Consider the following 22,215-nt stretch of genomic DNA (forward strand, 5'->3'; position numbering starts at 1 on the left):
GAAGAGAGAAGTAACAGTAGCGCGTCGGATGGAAAATCGAATGATCGGGCACACGTTGCTTTCATTATTAGCAAGTGCACTGGTTCGAAGAGGAATCGGGGGGAAAAGAACGGATCGATGAATTACAAGATGTCAGTTCATATCGTATTTTGTTCGTCTGTATTTTGCTCCTTTCCTGAATGATTTGACGAAAGGATCGAATAGGTTATATGCAATGAAATTAATATATAAATTACTATACGATCATCGTAGACAGCATCATTAAACTCATTCATAAAACACGTATTGTTGATATATTCTTTATATTTTTTTAATCGATTTATCTATTTCTAAATTATTCGATCATTTTCCATAATTTTTGTTTGTTCAAAATTAGTAGAATGACGAGACATAGGAACCACACGAATTTGACACTAACACTACTAATGCGGCACACAGATTTTACTAAAATAGAAAATGTACATCACCGAAGTTTAGAATGATTCAACCCTTGTTTGAAGTTATTACGCTGATCCTGTTTATACTTTAAGTGATTTCTAGTTTTCAAACTTGAAACATTTGTACTTCAATTTTGTATCAACACGTTAGAGCGTTAAAAGAAACTTAAGAAAGGACTGTTGTAATTAAAAGAAGAGATACTTAAACACTTTAAAAAGAAACTTAAACGCTACTGAGAAGAACAATTACTAAAACTTATTGAAACTTATTCATACCTCCAAGCAAATTAAACCTACCCTAACAAGCTCAAACTTCGAACGCAAACAGTAGAAATATTTGGGAAAGCGAAACAAGAGCCCTGAATTGAAATTAAAATCTCAAAAAAAGAAATGAAAAGGAATAGAAATTCAAAAGTCCAGAGATTTGATGAAAAAATTCGAGGACAATATCTGCGACACTGTAGAAGTTAATCGCAAAGATCGGCAACGATGGTACCACGATCACGTAAGTTCGGCCCCTCGAGCTAATGCATTATCGATTTCCATTTTCCAGGCCACGGCGGAGTTAACCAGCTCGGCGGCGTCTTCGTGAACGGAAGGCCCCTACCGGATGTAGTGAGGCAGAGGATCGTCGAGCTAGCGCACAGCGGCGTCCGACCGTGCGACATTTCCAGACAACTCAGGGTATCTCACGGCTGTGTATCCAAGATACTGTCGAGGTGAGTACCGACACCGTTCCGGCGCCATCCAGACCCCCGTCGTATCCGTTACAACCGCAGCCACCGTCGTACTGTTCCGACGGCGACAGTACTTGCTTTTTGCTCTATCCTCGTTTGGCGCTTCGACGATTTCCTCGATCGATTCCTTCGTCCTTCTGTCCGTCTTGCTGCACGTCGGCTGTATGATCCTTGTGGGATCGATTCGTCGATGAATTACTGAGTGAACGCGTGTTTAAGGGGGGTGAGAGAACGCAAGTTTCAGTGGGTGGTTGGTGGAAGAGATTCTTTGAAGCTTTTCTGTTTGACAACAATAAATGTTCTGAGAGGTGTAGATGAAAAGTTGAAAAGTTTGCGTTAATTTATTAAAGTTTCATTAGTTAGAATCTTGTCTGATACCAAGTTTAATTTTAAATGTTCGTCGTGAAAAAAGATCGATGATTTTTTTTAAATTTTAAAGCCTGTGGAGATCTTTGAAATTCTTTATTATTACTGATAGACAATTTAATAAAAATTAAGGCAGAGGTTGTCAAGACACGAATGTAACACTCGCTGCACGAGTTTAACTATTCTACTTGCACGGAGATATGTATTTCTTATCTAAAACTTTTATATTAGATTCTCCGATTTTATTCCACTTCAATACAGATGTATGTGTTATTTTGAAGAATTTTTATTCTACCTACAGTTAGACGTATGCGTGTTACCTAAAGATTTTATATCAATATTCTACTTGCATCACCATGTACGTCATCTTAAGATATGATATTAGACTCTTCCGTTTCGTTCTACGTCCATAAAGAGAAACACACAATAGATATGTCATCTAAAAAATTTTATTTCACAATTCTACTACCAATCCTTCAAAAGAACTCTTCGCAGAAACAAATCAAAAAGCCCACGCTCCAGTACGCTTTTTCTGAAAGTTATCGCAAAATTTCCGTCGCTCGGCAAACGAAAATGAAAAGAGGAAGACACCCGTGCTACAGTTAAGCAATCTGCCCGAGACAAAAAAATCAGAGACACAACGGCGCGAATGATTTAACGCAAGATCAAGCTTGCCATGGCAGACGTAACGCTGTAATTTCCGCGCGCAATTCCAAAGTGGCTCGCTCGCCCCTATAAAAAGACGAAACGATCTAAAGACGTGAAAAATCGAACGCGAAAAGAGAGAAAGGGAGAAAGAGAAAGAAAGAGAGACGAGGAGTCGAGGAGAAGAAAAAAAAAACAAAACTAGACTATTCCTGGTTCGGGAGTGATTTAATTAAAGACGCTGTTAGAAGCACGAGGCGAACGAACTCGGGGACGAAAACTGCGACGCCGGAAGGAAGGAACCACCCCTCTTCCGGCCGCGATGTGGGGTGCCAGCGGGTGCGACGATATGCGGTTTCCATGTTTTTTCCACCCTCCACCCCGCATTACGTAACGGGTGGCCTCGTGCCGTTTTGATGGCCCGAATGTCATACGTCCCCGCCAGTAGAATATCATTGTCGCATATAGTTATAGGCTCTTTCACGTATAACTCCGATATATGTATGTATGTACGTGTGTATATGTATATATATATACATCTAATAGGCAAGTTGAATTATTTACTATTTTATTGCCTCTCGGGTTACCGCGTCCCTTTCGATTTTCCTATCTTCTTTTTTTCTCCGAATTTGAACCGTGCATTGTCGTCGACGCGCTCGGAAATGTGAAATCACTCGTTTCGATAAGTATCTCTTGGGACGAGGGGATTTTTGAAGTAGTGTCCGGCGAATTTTGAAAGCGTCTCGAGTGCGGAAATTTTTATTGAGGAAGCGATAAATAAAAGTTTCGAGGGGCGAAATTTATATTCGACAAAGTGAGGTTAAAGCTTCGCGGGGGGATTTCTGTGCTTCTGAAAATATTAAGACGCTCCGAAATCGAAAACTGTCGAAGGGTAAAAATTCCAAAATGTCCTGCAACATTTATATCGTCTGAAAGTTTTATAGATTTTTCGGTTTTATTCCACTTCTATATATATATTATTCGAAGAATTTATACCAGATTTAAAAATTCCAAAATTTCATATAATATTTATGCAGAATAATAATGTCACATAACAGGATAATAAATGCAGCATAATAAGTAGTATCTGCAGGAATTCCACAATTTTCTAAGAAACCAACCATTCATTGTTTCAAATATTTTACGTATCACAGATTTAGTGGTCATCAGCAAGTCTGGCGTCTGACCACTAGATACCCATTCTACTTAACGCTCTTCACTTACGACGCTTCCATTGACGACAAATAAATATGAAAAATATGAAAAATTTTCGTTTCAGCAGCGTCAGACGGGGGATCGTTATAGAAATTTTCGCGCGCGAGCGAGCTGAACGTAGAAAATTAGGGAAATTCATTTGGAGGAAATTGCCACTACGTCGACGATTAATCGTAAATCGGGGGACGATTTTAATCAAACGCGCTACGTCCGAACGATTTATTGCACGACGATATTAACGGCAATGTGTTATAAACAGAAATTAACAGCTATATTAACGTCGAGCATCGAGCACGATGCACTTATTTTTCAATGGATTTACAGCCGACGGGATCGATAAGTCGCGATGGCGAGCAACGTGTGAATCAAACGTTGGAAAGAAAACGCGCGCGGTTCAACGACCAAATGTTTCGCAATCGATTTCCTAATCGCTTATACGAAAAAAAAAATTCTCACCAAGTGAGAATAAATTAAACCAACTAGGATGAAGCAATCGCTGTTACTTTTTTCCTTGATACTTCTCGTCTTTTTCTGGATCCACGGTGGTCAATTAAAATTTAGAAACTACCGATGGAATTCATAGTTCACCGTGCCGTGTTTCATCAGAGATTGTTACAATTAGCGGTGAAGTTTCTAATTCGAGTGAAAAACGTCGCGAATAATTCTCCGAAGAAAGTGAACGAATAAAAGTTCTATTCTTGCAATTTAAACATGTAAATGTTGAAGAAAAGAAATTTATTATCAAAGAGAAAATGCGGTGTTTGTACATTTACATTTAGATGACGAGTATTTATAGAGATTCATACTTTTACGAATATAACTTGAAAAGTGATAAGTGGAACATTAAATAATATACTAAACATTAAATTTTAATATATATATATATAAATTTTTAATATATATTTGCAAATTTCAAATTTTTCTTTTTCACAAGTGCATAAAAATTTCCAGTCTATCTGCGTAAACTTTTCATCGCAGTAGATGCTAAATTATTTATTTTCAAATATTCTTCCTTCATTTCTAAACACTGTCGAATATCATTTCAAACGACACATGGACTTTTTGTTTTTACTATTCGTACAGTTGTGACTTTTATAGTCATTTTTTCCGGCGAAACTATGATGAAAACGGTCTCAGAGTTCGACGACGAGACGCTGTTAACGCCTAAGCTTTACGCAGTCACGCGCCACTGATACGTCGCGACATCGTATGCCCCGGATTTTCGCGGAATCGCGACAATTTCGACGCGTACTTACAAACGAAACGGAAACGCCGGTCCCTGGGTAGCTGAAGGTTTACGGAGACGGTGTTGAAAAGTACGTGTCAGCTCTCGTTTGACAGTGAAACATTGTCTATCATGGCGAATGCACAAAGTAACACTTTACGACGTTTTCGAGAAACGTTTCTTTAACGATCACTCCATTCACCGACGTTGATTTTTTTCAAAAAATTTTAATAGAAATTTGGCCCCAATGTTAGCGAAACATAATTTGTTTTCATTAATGTAGAATTCTTTAAAATATTCTAAATCACCATTTGACCATTAATATAATATAAAATACGAAAAGATGGTGCTTGAAAAATATAGAATTATCAAATACAAAATTCCAAAATTACAATTCATAAGAAATGGGCAAATTTTTCAAAATTTTCTAAACTACAATCCACAGAAATTTCAACTCACCCGAAGATGGCTGACATCGTCCGCCCCTTAACAGTTTGCCATTGCCATAGAACAGCACTCTATAAAAGAAAAATTACGCTTAGTCTATCGACGATTGAACTGAAAATCGAGAAATTAATGCGAGTTAGGGTGAACGATGGTAATTTGGTCGATTTCGAAAAATCGCGCAACGTAATGGGCATTTCATGGTAGGGACGTGCGGACCGGGAATGGGGTTTTACGCCAGATATAATCGTAATAATTTCGAAACGGGGCGGCATAGCGTGGATCGTTTAAAAGACCCCTCCGACGCTTTCGATTGTAACAGGTTCACCGTCATTTTTTGTTTAGGGTGAATATTGCCGAATGATGCATCGTGACATGATTTAACGTACGATACAAGCAGTTACCTCCACCCCTTCTATCAACGATTAGATTATGTTTTAAATTCGTTTACCTCTTGCTAAATTATACAGAATATTCTCAGTGATATACGTTGTTATTTATTTTAAAAAAAACTAGATATCAATAAATACAACAAACATTTAATTTCTAAATATATATTTATTTTTTTTATTTAACAAAAATAATAATATTTATATAGATTAAGATCATTTATTTTCGAGATCATTAAATTATTAAAATTAATTAATTAGTCCTGATACAAAAGGTACAAATTATATTTTACTTATAATTTAAAAAAAAAATTCATTCTCATTACTTTAATTATAAATAATTTTATTAATTTTAAATTATTACTATAATATAATTTTAATATTTATTATAAAATTTTATTTATTTATATTTATTAATTAATATAATAATCATAATAAACCTATCATTTAAATTCAAATGATCGTGAACATTGAGAATTATATTATTTGACAAGCACAAAGGTAGCAGTAAACAAATAATTAAAGAAATAAATATGTACAATACACGCTACTGGTTAACACTTATTATTAATATTCTAATGTCAATTAAATAATCGTTGTTAGAATGAGAAAATTCGTGGGTACATCAAGTGCATACATCTCAAAAATAAGACTCATATAAAAATTACCTCTTCTTCTAAGAGAACGTAAAAAGAAATTGATAATAGCAAATTCAAATTTCAAATTTTCTTCAAGACCGATTCTCAATTACAACCACTTTCTCCCCCCCCCCCCTCTCCCACCAAATCTATGCTATTAGAGAAGACCGATTTTTTTCACGTACCACTAATTTCTACCAGCAATTACGATCTTCGCGTTGATTCGAGCCAGCTCGAATCAACTTCTCACGCTTTAGAACAAGCCGCGTACCTCATACACGTCAACCGACACTACCCTTCCTCCACCTCGAATGTATCGTGTTCGGAAGAAACGTATCGAGAGTGGACAACGACACCAGATGTATTTCACCGGACAATATTTTTTTCCCTTTCCTTTTTTTCCCTTTACGAAACAAACGATGAACGAGAAAAGCGATGGAAAGAGAGACAGAGAGAAGGAGAGAGAGAGAGAGAGAGAGAGAGAGAGAGAGAGAACAGCACAAAATTGGCTGGCAGTTTGAACGAGCATGAGTCGACGCCGGCGGCGGACCCACATCCATCAAGGCGGCCCACAAGCGGACCATTATTGCGGGCTTTCTGCCGTAATTGAATTTAAGCACCAGCGAAGATATTATTTAACTAATTAGGCACAAAGGGCGCGTTCACGGCGGGCCAATCGCGATTGGCCATCGGTGCGCGCATATACACGCGGCCGGGAGGGCTCGATGGGAGGGAAAGAAGAGGGAGAAACAGCGAGAGAGAGAGAGAGAACACGAGAGAAAGGGGTTAAAGAGGGGGAGGGAGGATGGAGGAGAGAGATACAGGATGGAAGGCAAAAGCCGTTTGTTTTAAAACAGCCGGTCGTTGACGCGCCGGCTGGACGGCGATTCGTTATTCCGGCATTGGCCGCACGTCGCGGGAAAAACGACCCGTTCCTCTCTTTCGCCATTCTCGCTCCCTTTGATTTCCACTCGGTCGTGAAAAATAGGGATCGGCTGCATTTCCTTCCGATTGGTATCGCGAGCTTTCAAGACTCGCCGGCGACTGCAACGGGAATTTAAATCGTGGACGACGAAGGATACACCTTCACCACAATGTGTGTGATCATTTTTTGTATTGTCTGCGTTTTTAAGTTATGTAATTGAGAAGAGAAGGAATTTTATATCGGTCTAACGTCTTTATTTTCGGATTAATCACAGGAAATATAGAATGCATTCAATTTAATTTGAAAAGTTAAAGTCACACAGAGAGATCCAAGATCTATCTATTACGTTGTTTCTCAAATTTTCGTCTCACTCGCTGTTCTCAAAAATCCTGAACGAATTGCAACCTGACATCCCTACGATAGTTTCTAGAAACGCACTGGGAGTCGAATTTCCGATTGGTTCACAAAGATTTCTGAATGTGATATATAGTTTGAAGAGTTCGCGATATCGTAGACATATAGAATGTAACAAAATCGCGACATAGATCCATCGAGTTGGTTTCTTTTCTTGTTCACAGGTATTACGAAACCGGCAGCTTCAAGGCTGGCGTGATAGGTGGCTCGAAGCCGAAGGTGGCGACGCCGCCGGTTGTCGAGGCGATCGCTAATTACAAGAGGGACAATCCGACGATGTTCGCGTGGGAGATCAGGGATCGATTGCTCGCTGAAGGCATTTGCTCGCAGGACAACGTGCCATCCGTCTCTTCGATCAATCGGTGAGTTCAAAGTTCACGTCAAATTCGTCGAAAATCACATTTAGTTCCTCTAAAATTACATCATAAAGCTAGAGGATCTTTAAATAAAAATAAAAATGGAAATTTAAATGGGGACAAATTTCTCGTCGCTATTCATTCAAATGAATTTTTCCCTTTTTCTCAGAGTTGTCTATATTCGACTTTGATATATATGTAGAAACGTAATAATTTCCCGTTAGCTGTGTCAATATCTGCATCATCGAATCAGACTCAGTTCTTGGATAAGCAAACTCAATCGATTAAGTCAACGCAAGATTATCTGAAATTAGTAAGAATTCATTTCATACCAAAAAGAAATCTCCTTCGAACCTAACACCCTCTCGAGTCACACTCAAATTCGTTCTCCGTCGCCATTCGCCAAATTGATCGTCGAGACACACGAAATTTATCGCGGAAAACGATTGAAGAAAGCGGGGAGGAGGAGGGGGCGGGGGTGCGAACCGGAGCATATGCTTGGCGCGATTGGCAATGGCAGCGATTAGTTATCCTCGCAGGCGAGGAAGAATCATCCCCCCGAGTTTCGTGCATCGAGATAAGCGCGTACGGAAAACCGGTCCGCGTCACCACCACCACCAACCCCCTCCCCTCCCGATCCTATTGACCTTTCGCAGGTTCCTTCGGGAATGGGCCGATTAATTCAAGTGTTTTTACGTCGCCCAGTAGATCGAGCGACCAAGAGGGAAGGGGGTGGGACGGGGTGGCGTGGCTAGGAACACGAGTATCCACGGATAAAGGGATGATGCCCCATGGAACCGGGGAGTGAGATCTCCCATGAGACGGCATTACAGCGTATCAGCACCGCGCAAACTGAACGAGTGGATCCCCTTTTCGAGCAACAGAAAAGCTGGCAGAGGAAAAGAAAGAGAGAGAGAGAGAGAGAGAGAGAGCAATGAGGGAGAGAACCATTGATCGGCACACATATGTCCCGAGATTTAATCAGTCGCTACTTAAGACCTTATCTGCCGCTTTATCCGACGCTCCCCGTACGCAGCTAGTAGTTTTCATTCTCGTTTTCTTCGCCCTCCGCCTCTTTCGAACACGCCGCAGGGCTGATAATGTAATCGAGCATAACGCGGATCGAATCGTCCGGCACAAGTGAAATCCACTAACGCGATTTCCACTGGTGGCCGGTGTTAATGGACACGCACGCAAATTAGCTGGTTCTCGTTAGGTGTATTCGAGTATTTACAGCTTCACTTGGATTAATTGACGATTAATCGACCAAAAGTCGAGGATTAGATGGCCCATGTTTGACGAAAGTCAGAAATATTTAGAATCCCGAGCGGTGACAAAACGATGAAGTTGCATACTTGACAGACTTGGATCGAAGAATCCCGAAGACTTTTATTTTCAATCTATGGTCTTATTTTCGATCTATTAATCAAATGACGGAGGAGAAGTTTCATTTCTCTCTCATTTATCCGAATCGAGATGTCAGTTTCTAAATTACGACAATTTTCCGCCACCGAATTCGAAAGGAAGAATTTCAAAGGAAAGATCATCTGTAAAGGATTTTTGTCCGCGCGCGCGCGCGCGCGATTTCCATTCTTCCGTGTGAAGGACGTGGATGGTGTCACGATGGCCACGCCATCGTGAAACGCAGGCGTACGTAGAGATACAGGAATTGCTTTCTGGCCGAGGTTTTCCGATGTGTCTAGAATTGCAGCGGAGGGTGCGGCGAGCGGTGGCTTGTTGCTCGAGTGACTCCTCCGCCTTCTCTCTACTCTATCCCTCTGTCTCTCTCCAACCTGTATCCTGTCATCCTTCCTCTCTGTCGAACCTTCTCCTTTTCCTCCTTGCCCTTTTCCTTCCATCGAACCAAGGCCCAGATGGCGGGTATTGATCTGAATCCGGAGAGAGCAGATCGCCTGGAAAAACTTACCCCGCGGATACTTACCTACCCACCTTTCGCTATCTACATGCACCTATCCTAACCTAGCTTCACCCACTCACGTACACCGAGACCCGCAACCTTCCGGCTGGCGTCTACGTGTAGGTAAATGTATTTCCGCTCGCCCGAGCAATGGATAGAAACGCGGCGATGCACCGCTACGTGAAATGCACGAAACGGAAAACGCGCGCCACCGGATACCCTTAAGTGATTGTTCACGCCGATTGATCGCCGTGAAAATCGATTCACCGATCGATGTACGCTACGAAAATTTTAAAATCATTCCGATGGTAATATTCTTCCGCCAAGGCGGCGTATTTCAATCGGGGGATTAGAAAAACGATCTGATTGTTTGATGAAACGAAACATTTTAAAAATACCAGAGTCAACCTTACGATCAATCGATACTCTTCCAAACGATATTTCATTTCCCTCCGCATTCTCCTATAAATTTTCACGCAGCGTCAAATAAAAATTTCTGTGAAATATTTCGTCCCTTTGACCGTACACTTCAAACGTGTCAGAGGGAACTTTTAATTTAAAATTCCCTCTCAAGCGAATCTTCGAAATTTCTGCAGAACATGTCTGTCAGTTTGGCTATTTTGGACGCTTTCGTTGTCGAAGGAGAAACGACAGAGCCAAACGGATCGTTTACAAAATATCGAAACGGGGGAAAGACAAAACGAAACGGAGAAAACGATTCCGTGGCGAGGTCTCTCCGGTTGAAAGATGAAAACGGGACGCGGAACGCGAGGGTGAGGGCGGAGCAGGCAACGCCGGGATTTCTCCCATTATGAGCGTGTCTCGGTTTTTCTAGCCTTCGAGCTAGCTTTCGTACGGAGAAATAATGATACGGCTAATATAATGTATTGTCCTGCTTTTGCCGGGGCACTTCGGAATGAGACCGGGCCGCGGAACACGGGATACACGGAGAGAGAGAGAGAGAGAGACACAGAGAGAAAGGAACCGGGACGACGGGTTGGTGGCCACACGCGGTAAAAAAGCAACGGCCGAGGAGAGCGAAATAATGGAGTGGCTTTTGCGAAAAATAACAGATATATATCCTGCGACTATCAACCCAGGGATCGAGGGACGCGGCGGAAAAACAGGCGAAAAATGCGGCCAAGATTGGACGGTAACTGTTTCCAAGCCTTGTTTCTACTTTGCTGAATCGACCGAGCAATCTTTTCCTCTCCCTTTATTCGTTTACCTTGCCAGCCTTTAATTCTCGAATTTCTTTTTATCAACGATTTCCATAGTCATTGATTTCACTCGGAACGTTTTCAATGTTCCGCGTGTTTCTAGTTTAAATTTAAAAAGCTAAAAGAAAGTATAATTGCGAGTTTTGTTAACATTACAGGATATCTTATTATTCACTATTCATTACTAGTCTTTATTAACGATGGAATAAAATATGTAAAGAACAAGTGATCGAGGGATCACGAACGCAAACGAACGCAAAACTCTAAAAACGAAATCCAATTTCAGATTATTATAAGACTGTGAATTATGATTAGCACGTTACAACGAAACAATATTGATTTTCTGACAAGTGCTTGTGCGACATGACCTACAAAGTATTAATAGTTCTAATGTTAACATTGGAATTAAATTATTGGTCAAAATGACCAATTCAATTTCAATCTTGACAATTATTTAATACCAGAGCAAATACTTAGAAATCGAAGTATACGAATAAATGCGATTCAACAATGTACATTAACGCATGTAGTAAACTCCACGCTTCCAATACGAATATACGATGAAACCTCGAGTAATTTGTCATCAGTGAGCACAAGCTTCCTTTTTTTTTTTTTTTTAATAAACGAAGGGAAAAATGTCGCGGAGAATCGGAGGGAAGAGAAAGCAAGGAAAGAGAAATTGCTGCGATGGTATCGCGGCGAATTTTCGGAGGAAATATTGATAGGCTCGGCTTCGGGTGCGGAGTCACGCTCGAGTAGCCGGCTCTAAGCCCGAGGTCTATCTTACGTACATACACATAGAGAAAACCGAAGCGAACGTGTAGAGGCCCGTCTCTCTTTCTCTCTCTCTCTCTCTCTCTCTCTCTGTCTCTCTGCGTTTCCCTCGGAGAGAACGCCTTCCTCCTTTCGGCCGCGGAGGAAGTCTCAGGGGCAGATCGATAAGGAGCGAGGTTCGCCCGAGGGCTTTACGCCGGCTTCACAGCCTCCTTCTTCTCGTTTCCTCCTCGACGCAACCCCCGAGACGTCACGGCCTCGCGTGTGCCTCGCGCGTTCGCCCTTTCTTGCGGCTTTTCACCGAGTCGATACCACCAAGGCCTAAGGGAGGATCACTCCCTCGACTTCCTGTTGTTTCGTCCGTGGATATCTCTTTTATCTGGCCTGCGTCTTAACCTGTTAACCGATGGCGAATTCATACGTCGCTCGTATTCTTACGCTTACGTGACATTTCAACTGCAATACCATGGTTTCATCTGGTTGTCGCTTATAACACTTTTTAGAACGAATTTGTCGAATTACACGACAAATTTCTTGCAATGAGTTTTAAAATTCAATTTCCACTTGATTTTTGGAATTATAAATAATTCTCATCCCCGTCAATCACGCAGTCTAACATACAGTTGAGATCAAAATACCAAAATTCGAAATTAACTTGCTGAATTGATCATATTAAGATTATCATTAAATTTTAACTCGGCGTTCAACTTCAACTTAAATGATCCAACAAACTGTTCAAACAATTCTGCGAAACATTTCAACGAAAGAAGAAAATCTAGAATCGGACTCGGTAGTTCGGTGATCGAAGCTAACAGGTTGAAGAATGAATTTTCAAACGAAATCGGAATCCGTCTGTCGTCATGGTCTATTCATCATCCCACCCCCGGCAACTTTAATTCGACGTAATGACCAGCAACGAACGCAGGGCAACAACAGTTGGTAGAAAATCTGTCGCTGGGAATCTCTCGATGGAATTGTATCAATCTGTCATCGCGAACGTGCAGCAACCGTCCGTTCTCCTTTTTCTGCTATCGTGTCGGGTCAATCTCCCGTGGAGGAGGCAGCCACAGGGCCTCGGTGCCTCGCTCTCCATTACTTCCATATCATTTCGCACCCCCGTAAGGTACCGGAGGTTGGCAAGTTTGGCGCAGGAGCAGCGAACGCCGGCGACCAGCCATATGGCCGGCTGTTCTCCGCGACGCCAGAGACAAGGGTGGCCAATGGGGATGGCGCTGCTACTTTCATGCCACTTTCGACTTTCCGCTCCGCGTCACTGATATCTCCCTGTTCATCTTCCGCTTATTAAATTACATCGCCATAAATAACGCCTGCCCACCGACTGCTGCTTATTTACCATTCCATCGAATCCGCGGGAGGAATCGTCCTCCCTCCTCGTAGTTGAGCGAATGAGAAACTGAAATTCTGATCGTCTCATGGAGTTTGATAGAGAAGCAGAAATATTAAAATTTTGCCAGTCCTTCTTTTCGAAAGAAGAATCAGAACCTTCAAAGAATTCGCGATTCATCCTTCGAAGGATTTTGTTCTTTCAGTAGGTACAATTCCTGTTCTTTCAGGCGGTAGAATTATGATTCACAGTAGATTTTGAGAGTTCGAAAGATTAAAGGTACAATTACAATTATTTGACTCTAAAGCAAGGAATAAGTACATCGCTCTTATATAATGTCATATGATAGAACACACGTCCGCATTTCTTTTCAATTCTGTAGCAGTTACATACATCCTTCTTTCTTCTATTTTATTATTAAATTGCCACCAAAGAGGAAAGAAAAAGGAAACAAACATTCGCCAAAACGAAGATCCTTCGACAAACTCTGCTACCTTCGACAACCAAACCGAAAACAGAATTAACAGGACGAAAATGTAAAACGAGCGAAAAGTTGCAATCCCGTGTTGTACGTCGCGGTTAAACGCGGCACACGCGGTCGGAAGGAAACAATATGGTGCACCGTGGCGCGGGTGAAGTTTCGTTGAAGCAGCCATATTTGCAGAACGAGCGGCAGAGCGCGGATAGACCCCTCCTACGTAAAGCGGCAGCACCCTCGGGGTTGGCCGGAGGATCCGGGGATGATGCTCCAACGTTGAGAGCTGCGGCGGTGGCGGCGGCGCGTATCCATAACCGTCCTTTGTCTGAATAACACAATTATTACCGCGTTTCATCATAGCCTTCCCCCACCCTTCCTGCTATCCTCTCCTGCCTCGGTCGAAATTAGCCTCAAATGAAGTTACAATTACGGTGTCCTCCGTGTCCCCGGCGTCGAACCCAGGGAAACGATGCTAGCACAGACGTGGAGAGAAACGGAGAGAGAAAGAGAGAGAGAGAGAGGAATTCAGGGGTTGAACGTCGACGACGACAACCGCAACAAGGAAGACAACGACGAAGAGGACCAGGCGACCGGCCGAGATACGCAATTCAGGTTGCCGTGGAAACGTCAGAGGACAGACGGAACCGCAATGAAACCGGATGGCCGCCTACTCTGCCAGCCCATAATGCTTCGTCCCCTTTTGTTCTTGGCCGAGAGCTGGAATACTAAAGTTATTTGGCCACTGCACCGTCAAAATCCTCCTGCCGGCGTGATCATTGCCGGCAATCGTCCACGCGGATCGCACGTGGATCGCATCGTGTTCGCGAATTACGTGATTTTGCGCGAACGATTCAATAAAAATTGTCTTGTAGATTTTTTTCTGCAGAGATCTTGTGACAAAGTATTACGAAATAAATTGAATTTCATATTAAACAAGTTTTACTTTCGTCAGACATCTTCTTTCGTTTAACCGTTCAGAAATGGACCGCTGGTACATATATACGTTGAGCTGCTACTGATGAACATTATTCCAAAACTAGTCTTCGAACAACTTACGATGATTGATGTTACAACAATAATAACGATTAACTAACTATCACAATAGGACTAGATTCAGATTGAAGAACCAAAGATCAAATCATCAATTTTTGAAAACTTGAAAACTTTACTAAAAATTTTTTTTTTTGGACACACGTCCATTCGAAATTGTCTTTCGGTGTGTGAATGAAAATAAAAATAGGATGGAAAATGAAATGAATGATGTCGAAGAAAATGTCACAACGCGATAATTAAAGAATCCAAGCTGAAAGGTGACTAGAACATTCGGCTGAATTTCACTGTAATTCAACGACATTGTCGCGAGTAACGCAAAGACTATTGCAACGGGGAGAGGATAGAATCTGCTTGTTGACCGCCGATGACTCGCGAATACAGCCGTTTAATAACCCGATGACGCGGCTGATGATTGACAGCTAATGAACCGTCGAATATTCGAAGATTAATCGGCTATCTCCAATGAAGTAATCAGAAGAGAAGTTTAATCGAATATTATTGCATGGCGTAATATGCTTAGTAATCGAGCGTGGCACAAAATGGCGATTCACTCTATTGCAACTTGCGTGTTCAGACTCAGATTTTGCTGTTTTGCTGGTTTCTAATCGGAAGAAATAGCTAATCGGGAAAAAAAGGAAGCGACTCTGAAATTTCACAATGTAGAAAAGCACTGAAAAAAGATTCTGAATGATATATTGATCCTCGATGAGTTAACAGAGGTTTTAAAACCTCTTACATACGTTACTCTTAGTCATTAATTAAAAGTAGCAAACGTGCATCGAAAATCTAAAAAAATATATCTACTATAAACCGAATGGAACGTAAAAAGAAAACGTGAAAAGTATCGTTCCCTCGATAGCAGAATCGCATCGTTTCGTAACAACAGCTACGATCTAACCACCGCAAAATTTCCATCAGAAAGCGCGAATGTAAAGTGGAGCCTAATAACTAGAAAAAAAAAATGCAGGCTAAAGTGTTCCCACTTGATCGTTATTGACGAAGAGACTTAACCGACAACGAGTCATCGGGGAGGGGGTGAGTTCTCAGAGTCTCGCGAAGATTCACCGTGGCGTAACACGAACCTTAAAATTTGCATGGAAACGCAAATGGCCCGAGGACCAAACACCGGAAGAATTTGAAGGATCGACAACTCCTGCAGGATTCGACGGCCATGTTAAATAAATAAATCTCCTGCCCTCGAAACGCATAATCGCTTGTATATCCTTGATAAAGCTGTGTATCCTCTTGACTCGATGCGCCTCGAGGGGTGAAAGAGATGTCCGCTCCGAGGCGATATATTATAAATCGTGCGTTACATTGTGCTTAGAGGATCCTCTCTCGTGACTGTTGACTCGTCGGTATCATTGTTGGAAGAGCCCGGCTTTTGTTGCTCGTACGCCAGCCATCGCAAACAAACACGCAAACACGCTTTCGGCCAGCTCTGTGCGTTACGCGTTAACACGTACACAGGGTCACGTAGAATATGTATATATATATATATATAGAGAGAGAGAGAGACGAGAGTTTCACTGAGATGGTTGTAGGGTGTCACAGTTAATATAGTTGTGTGTACGGAGCCAGGCAGCTGCTGTTTGACAATGCGAACTACGTCCCCGGATATAATAATATACTCGTCCCTGGTACCGGGCCAGGGGAACACTTCATCAAAATGACTACGAAGCGGCACTGGGGTACCGTGCCACGGTGCTCCGCTTTAATCTAACCTTTACCTGACTTCCATACCGTGGAGACACCGATTCTACTCTCGACACACCCTTGCCAGAGCCCGGGAGATCTTCGAGCCATTCATGCGATTCTGAAGAATCGACTGTGGGATAGATGCTACTGACGAGAGTATTATTTCGAACTTTATACTGAATCGTTTCTAGAAGTCTAGGATATTCGTTGGTTATTTCATCGGTCGTGGGGAAGAAATTTTTGTCTCTTTTAAAAAAGAGTGGAACGCGGCATAAACTTTTCTGTAAGCTTGGAAAAAATTCGAACATCGATCCCCCTCGAAGAAGCAATTCTTTTTTTTTTTCTTTTGGGGGAATGCTCATCGGTGCACGTTCGTCTAATTATAGCACAAATTTACAACGAAATTACTCGACTATTCGTCAGAGGGAATAGAAGTCGAGTGAGTATTGAAGAATGGAAGAAAGAAAAATTCCAACGACAGGGTAAACTTGGTCGATTAGCACGGACGATGGATCGTGATCGCGGCAAGAAAGTCGGGAAGAAAAATAATTAAGCCCGCCGTGCTGGCGAAAGATAACACTGACGGGAGAAACGGTAAACCCCGCTTCCTCCTCCGTAGCTTTTGTTCAAGAATCACACCGTACTACACCGAGAAGCGGCAAGTACAGCACGCTCCCGGGGTATATTACAGCCTCTCGAGAGGTGGTGGAATATCAGGATACACCTTTTCCAGCCATTGTGCGCCTCTTGAAGGGCGTACAATGGCCGTGGAGCGAGTCCCGTATTGTGTCTACAGCTCGACGAAATAGTTCCCCGCGATTCCCTCTCTTTCTCTCAACCCTCTTTCGCCCTTTTCCATCTCCGTCCTTGCTCCTGGCATACCGTTTCGGCATCCTCTCTTTTCTTGACTTCCTCGGGTTAAAGAGAAAGGTGGAGGGGTAGGGGGGAAGTTCCGATGCCGCATGCTCGAAGCATCTGCCCCCGAAAGAGACTTGTAAATCCTCGAAAGCCACCCGAAATCCCCCGCAATCCCTCGTCAAGGTCTATATATAATAGCGTGTAATAACTTTTTAACTCCGCATTAATGGTTTCCCTGCGAATTATTCGTTTCAACTGAAGCGGAGTTGCATACTCGGGCAAGTGGTTCGACACAGAGGGCGTTGTGTCTTTATCAACGATGAAACTACAGGCGCGATACTTGGAATGATAATACTTAATACTTTTCGTTTTGGAGTTAATCAAACAAGGTTGAAAATTCATGCAGCTCGTTGTAAAGTGATTTTAAGTCAAGTTGAGTCTCCACTTGTTCTTGAAACAGATTTATAATTAATTTCTCAGCAGTACTCGGTCTTTGGACTACGTCCAAAACGCAACCAACTACTTTCTTCCTTCTTTTGCTAATTAATAATTCTTCCGAACCAGTATCAATGCAAAAAAAAAAAAGATCTTCTTGATAAAAATCGAACCTGCCACTTAATCGGTAAAAATTAATCCCGGTTCGTCGGGGGAAATTTAGGTCCGCGCAGAGCCGACGAGCATCGTCGTTGTCGGAGTGAAACTGTCAGAGGGTGGCGGAAGAGAGTGGCGGCTTTACCGGTGAAATGCGATAAAGTTGCCGTAGAGGTAATTTGAGTGTAAAGTTTTATTCGCAATAATTTAGCCGCGCGTGGAAACGGGGGCTGGTGGAGTACACCAGAAGCCAGAGAGAGAGAGAAAGAGAGAGAGAGAGAGAGAGAGAGAGAGGGGGTGGGAAAGGGAAGGTAGTAGGAAGGTTGCAGAGGTGCTCGCTTCCCTCCTCATCCTCCTCCTCCTCCTCCTCCTCCCCCCCTCTCCACCCGGGGAAGCGTGTAGGAGCTTGGGTCATATATTCGATGGGATACTTGGCATAAAGTCGCACATAAAAGTAATGCCAACATTAAAGTTTGTGGTTCCAGAGCCGTGGCACGGCTGAACCTCCATCCTTTGCCACCCGTAGGACCGAACTATTTTGCTCTCTTACTCTTGAAACGTCTCTGCGATTTCACGTTGGTCCCGAGAAGGTGGGAGATGTAGGGATACGTCTCGAACGTATCGACCTACCACTACTACCAGCCGTTATGCTTCATACGTCATGGCTCGCGTTCGTTTGTTACAGACTTCGACTCTTCCTAACATCCGCCGGATCGTTTGTTTCACGCGATTCGAACGTCAGAGACTAAACGATGTATCACGTCGTTGATATTACAGTTACGAATTAATTTGTTGCAAAGTACTCTGGAATTATTAGACAGGGGAATAGATAGAGTGCAATCGACAGAGAGAAGGGGATGATTCTAAATGACGAAGAAAAAACCGTAGGATAAACTTTTTTCACGGAGGAAAAATTACTCGAAGCATTCGTTTGCTTGAAAGTAATAATTTCTGGGAACGTGGGATCAAATTTCTTTTATCGGGAAATATCACTCCCGAGAAAAGAAATTTTATCCCACATTTCCTGAAATAACTACTTTAGAAATTGCTACTTATATAATATATATATATATATATATATATATAAATACGTAATTACATATATATGTATATGTATATAATACATATTATGTATATTAATAACAATCAGTCTACATCACAATGTTAATACTAGAATGAACCATTTATTCGTTCAAACAACGATTCAAACTTTAGAAATTACTACTTATATAATATATTATATATGTATATATATATATATATATAATACATAAAATACATAATATATAAAGTACATAATTACATATATATGTATATTAATAATAATCAGTCTACATCACGATGTTAATACCAGACTGAATCATTTATTCGTTCAAACAACGATTTAAACGGAATTCGAACGATGGGCATAGGATTGAAACGAAATCTAAGAAAAGTTGAGTTGGCGGAGGCGATTGGTGGCACTTCGGGGTAGATAGTCGAGCAGTTTAGTTCAGGAGTGGCCGTTGGGGAACGATCTGACGGCGCCAGGGGAGGCATAGCTTCTTCCCACGTGGTACCCTCGACACGGTCTACCCTCATAATTCTACTCGGCCTTCCTCCAGGCGCCACCTCTGGTTTCTCCAAGGCGTCGTAGCCGCGAAGGCAACGAGGAACATCGTTGCGGATGCCAGAGAGGGAGTGAAAATCCCTCCTGGTTCGCTACCGCGCGAAGAACTGGCGAGCTTCTGTGCAGCCCATCCCCCTCGTGAACGGAAACCGCCATGTGATTTTCCAGCAACGACAGTTTCACCCTCTTTTCTTATTATGGGGTTGCGAAGCCACCTTGAGGAAGAGGTTACTCAAAATTTTATCGAGGGAATATCTGATTGGACTAATCGAGCAAGAGTTTCTCTCTCGTTCTTACGTATATATTATTATGCTGTATGAAACATTTTGAAATCTTATTAATACTGATGACGAGACACGACTATTATGATCATATTGTGTAAAATTTCTAGTGAATCTGAAAATGCAAAGGTGCGAAGGTATATTTTACGAGGCTATAAAAAGTAATCGTTATATGGAATTTCAATAGGAAGATTTCGGCGTCACCATCTTAACCCCTTGCGCTGGCTCGCGGACCATAACGAGTGACCGAGCCGTATACGACATCACTGGATAGAAATTATTGAGAAGTAACAAATTTATTACTACATTATTTATGGACTTTTGGTTTGAGAGTGGAGGTGGCAGGTCACGTTTGTGGCGTGAGAAACGAAATAGAATTAGCGACAGAAAACCCGATCCGAATAGGAAGATTTCTTATAAAGGTCTTTGAATACCATCCCATCCATGAAGGTCGATATAAAATAACAACAACATTTGTTTTATAATTAAACACTGATATAGAAATAACCAAATGCTACCAGGAGAAAAGTGAACCAAAGAATAAAGACAGAAAGGGAAAGATGTCTTCATTCTCATCCGCCCGATTTTCCCATCGAGCTTTAATCGTTCTCCCTGTTTCTCCATCAAATCGATATTCTGTGTCTCTAGTATCCTTCCGAAAATTTCTCGTCGAAAAAATCGTATTTAAACGAAGAGGGGACGATCGAATGAGCGTACGCGCTCGGAATAAATTTCGAATAAACGTCGAATAAATTTCACCGAGTTATATAAATCATACGAGCCGTATGCGTCTGCGGAGGAACGTTAACGACCGTTGATACTTATAAATGCATCGATAACGAACAAAGTTAGCGGCGAACGCGATGCTAATTAGAAGATGGGGAAAACGGCTCGTGCACGCGGCTGCGAATTTCGAAGGAAAAAGCTCCCGTTTGTTCGGACGCCGGCGAACACAGCGTGTGGGCAACGGTTCGCACCATCTGTACGTCGATAAAATCTGCACCTGTTGTCAGAACGCTCCGGCGTCGTTGCGCTTATTAGATCGCCGATCGCGTTCATTATACCGACCGCCAGTCCTTACGTTGCGTTTCACCGCGTTTCACGCAACGCACCAGCTACGATTTCCATCCGTTTCGTTTCTGGCTAAATCAAAAGTCCGAGGCGAAATGATTTTGGTAATTGAAAAACGTTCTGTCGCCACGCGACCGTTGTTCTTTTTATAGTGGAATGTTTGATGGAGAAAATGAAAGAGGATGAGAAAAGGGAATGGTAGAGATAGATGAAGATACTAGATACTTATGTATTAACTAGTGATCCTTGAATATGAAATAAATCGTTACTATTATTATTATATAACGAGATATCATAAAACGAGAAAAAGAAAGATCGAATATACTTTATGACAGCTTCAATTATGATTCAATTTTTCGAATCATTTCATAAATAAACTAGATTAGAGCATTTTACGTGCTCTTAGTTTCCAATATTGATAAATCCACGAAATCGAAAAAAACGAATCCACGTTTTTAAAGATATTAGCTTGTAGCATTTCTACGAGAGGTACGATGATTTTTAGTAAAGAAGTTATTGTTACCGAAAGTTCGAAGAGTTTCTGTCATTACCTAGTATAGGATTATCGAGTTGTAAGATCACAGCAGAAAGTTCTAGTACAAATTTGTGAAGATATCAGACGGTCGAACGATTTAGGATCGTTGTTACTCGGCGTCACCCCAGAGTCTAACCCTGATAAGGATCGTTGCTAATTGTTGCGAATTGGCGAAGGTGGCGAACGAACCAGGGAGATCGGGCAACAGGTGTCATCTGATTGATCGCCGTAGCTCGCACCCCCACGATTACCTAGCCCACAAACACATCCACGCCAGAAACGAACGACTTAATGTCGATCCATTACGCGCTCGCCCATTATCGCGCGAAACCGCTGACCTATTATGCGCGAGAACCTTACCGCTAATATTATTCCATCGACAATTAATTGACATACCCACGTCTACACCACGGTGCTAAAAGTTAGAAATTCTTCTCCAAATTCAATCATCGTCGAAACAACGTTCCAAACCTAACTAACAGTGAGTCAATGTTCCTCAAAAGACTAAAGCAAAAATATGAACTTGCATAGAAATTCACAGTCTGTTAATTGGTTACGTCGTAAATATGCCAAGGAAAATGGCAAACAAATCTTTAACCTTCTCTATTTGACGATCACGATCAACAGCGATTGTTCTTTTCCAAATAACTAACATCTAAATGATACTATGAAATGTAAAAAATATAATGAAAAATATAATGAAATTAATGTGTTAATATAATAAAAAAATATAATATTTTATAACAACGCTCGCCATCAAGCTGTTTGAGAAAGCCAGTGAAACCAATCTTTAGAAAATCCCTCTTTCACGACCATGATGTCAGTGTAACTAGCGGTACCCGGTCACTTCCGTTCGCCACGAGCCCGAGAGGGCGTAGTCGATCAAACGGTGATCGCCTGTGGCCGCTTCGCAGCGGCTTCTTCCGCGAATCGGGCTGCGTAGGTACGCGACAGCGAGCGGCACGCGGCGAGATTAACAACGTTACGCCGTTG

General features: G+C 41.9%; 1 protein-coding gene across 6 annotated transcripts in view; it reads left to right on the plus strand.

The window, feature by feature from the left end:
- LOC122526870 (paired box protein Pax-5-like) overlaps nucleotides 1-22,215 on the plus strand; it is a 43,486-nt gene that overhangs the window by 6,088 nt on the left and 15,183 nt on the right. For all 6 annotated transcript variants that reach the window (XM_043650489.1, XM_043650483.1, XM_043650485.1 and 3 more), the window contains exons 2-3: nucleotides 991-1,156; nucleotides 7,600-7,797. In XM_043650489.1, coding sequence (XP_043506424.1) covers nucleotides 991-1,156; nucleotides 7,600-7,797 — 364 coding nt within the window. The remainder of the gene's footprint in view (nucleotides 1-990; nucleotides 1,157-7,599; nucleotides 7,798-22,215) is intronic.

The sequence above is a fragment of the Frieseomelitta varia genome, unplaced genomic scaffold (genome assembly GCF_011392965.1).
Source record: "Frieseomelitta varia isolate USP_RPSP 00005682 unplaced genomic scaffold, Fvar_1.2 scaffold_201, whole genome shotgun sequence".
NCBI classification, from domain to species: Eukaryota; Metazoa; Arthropoda; class Insecta; order Hymenoptera; family Apidae; genus Frieseomelitta; species Frieseomelitta varia.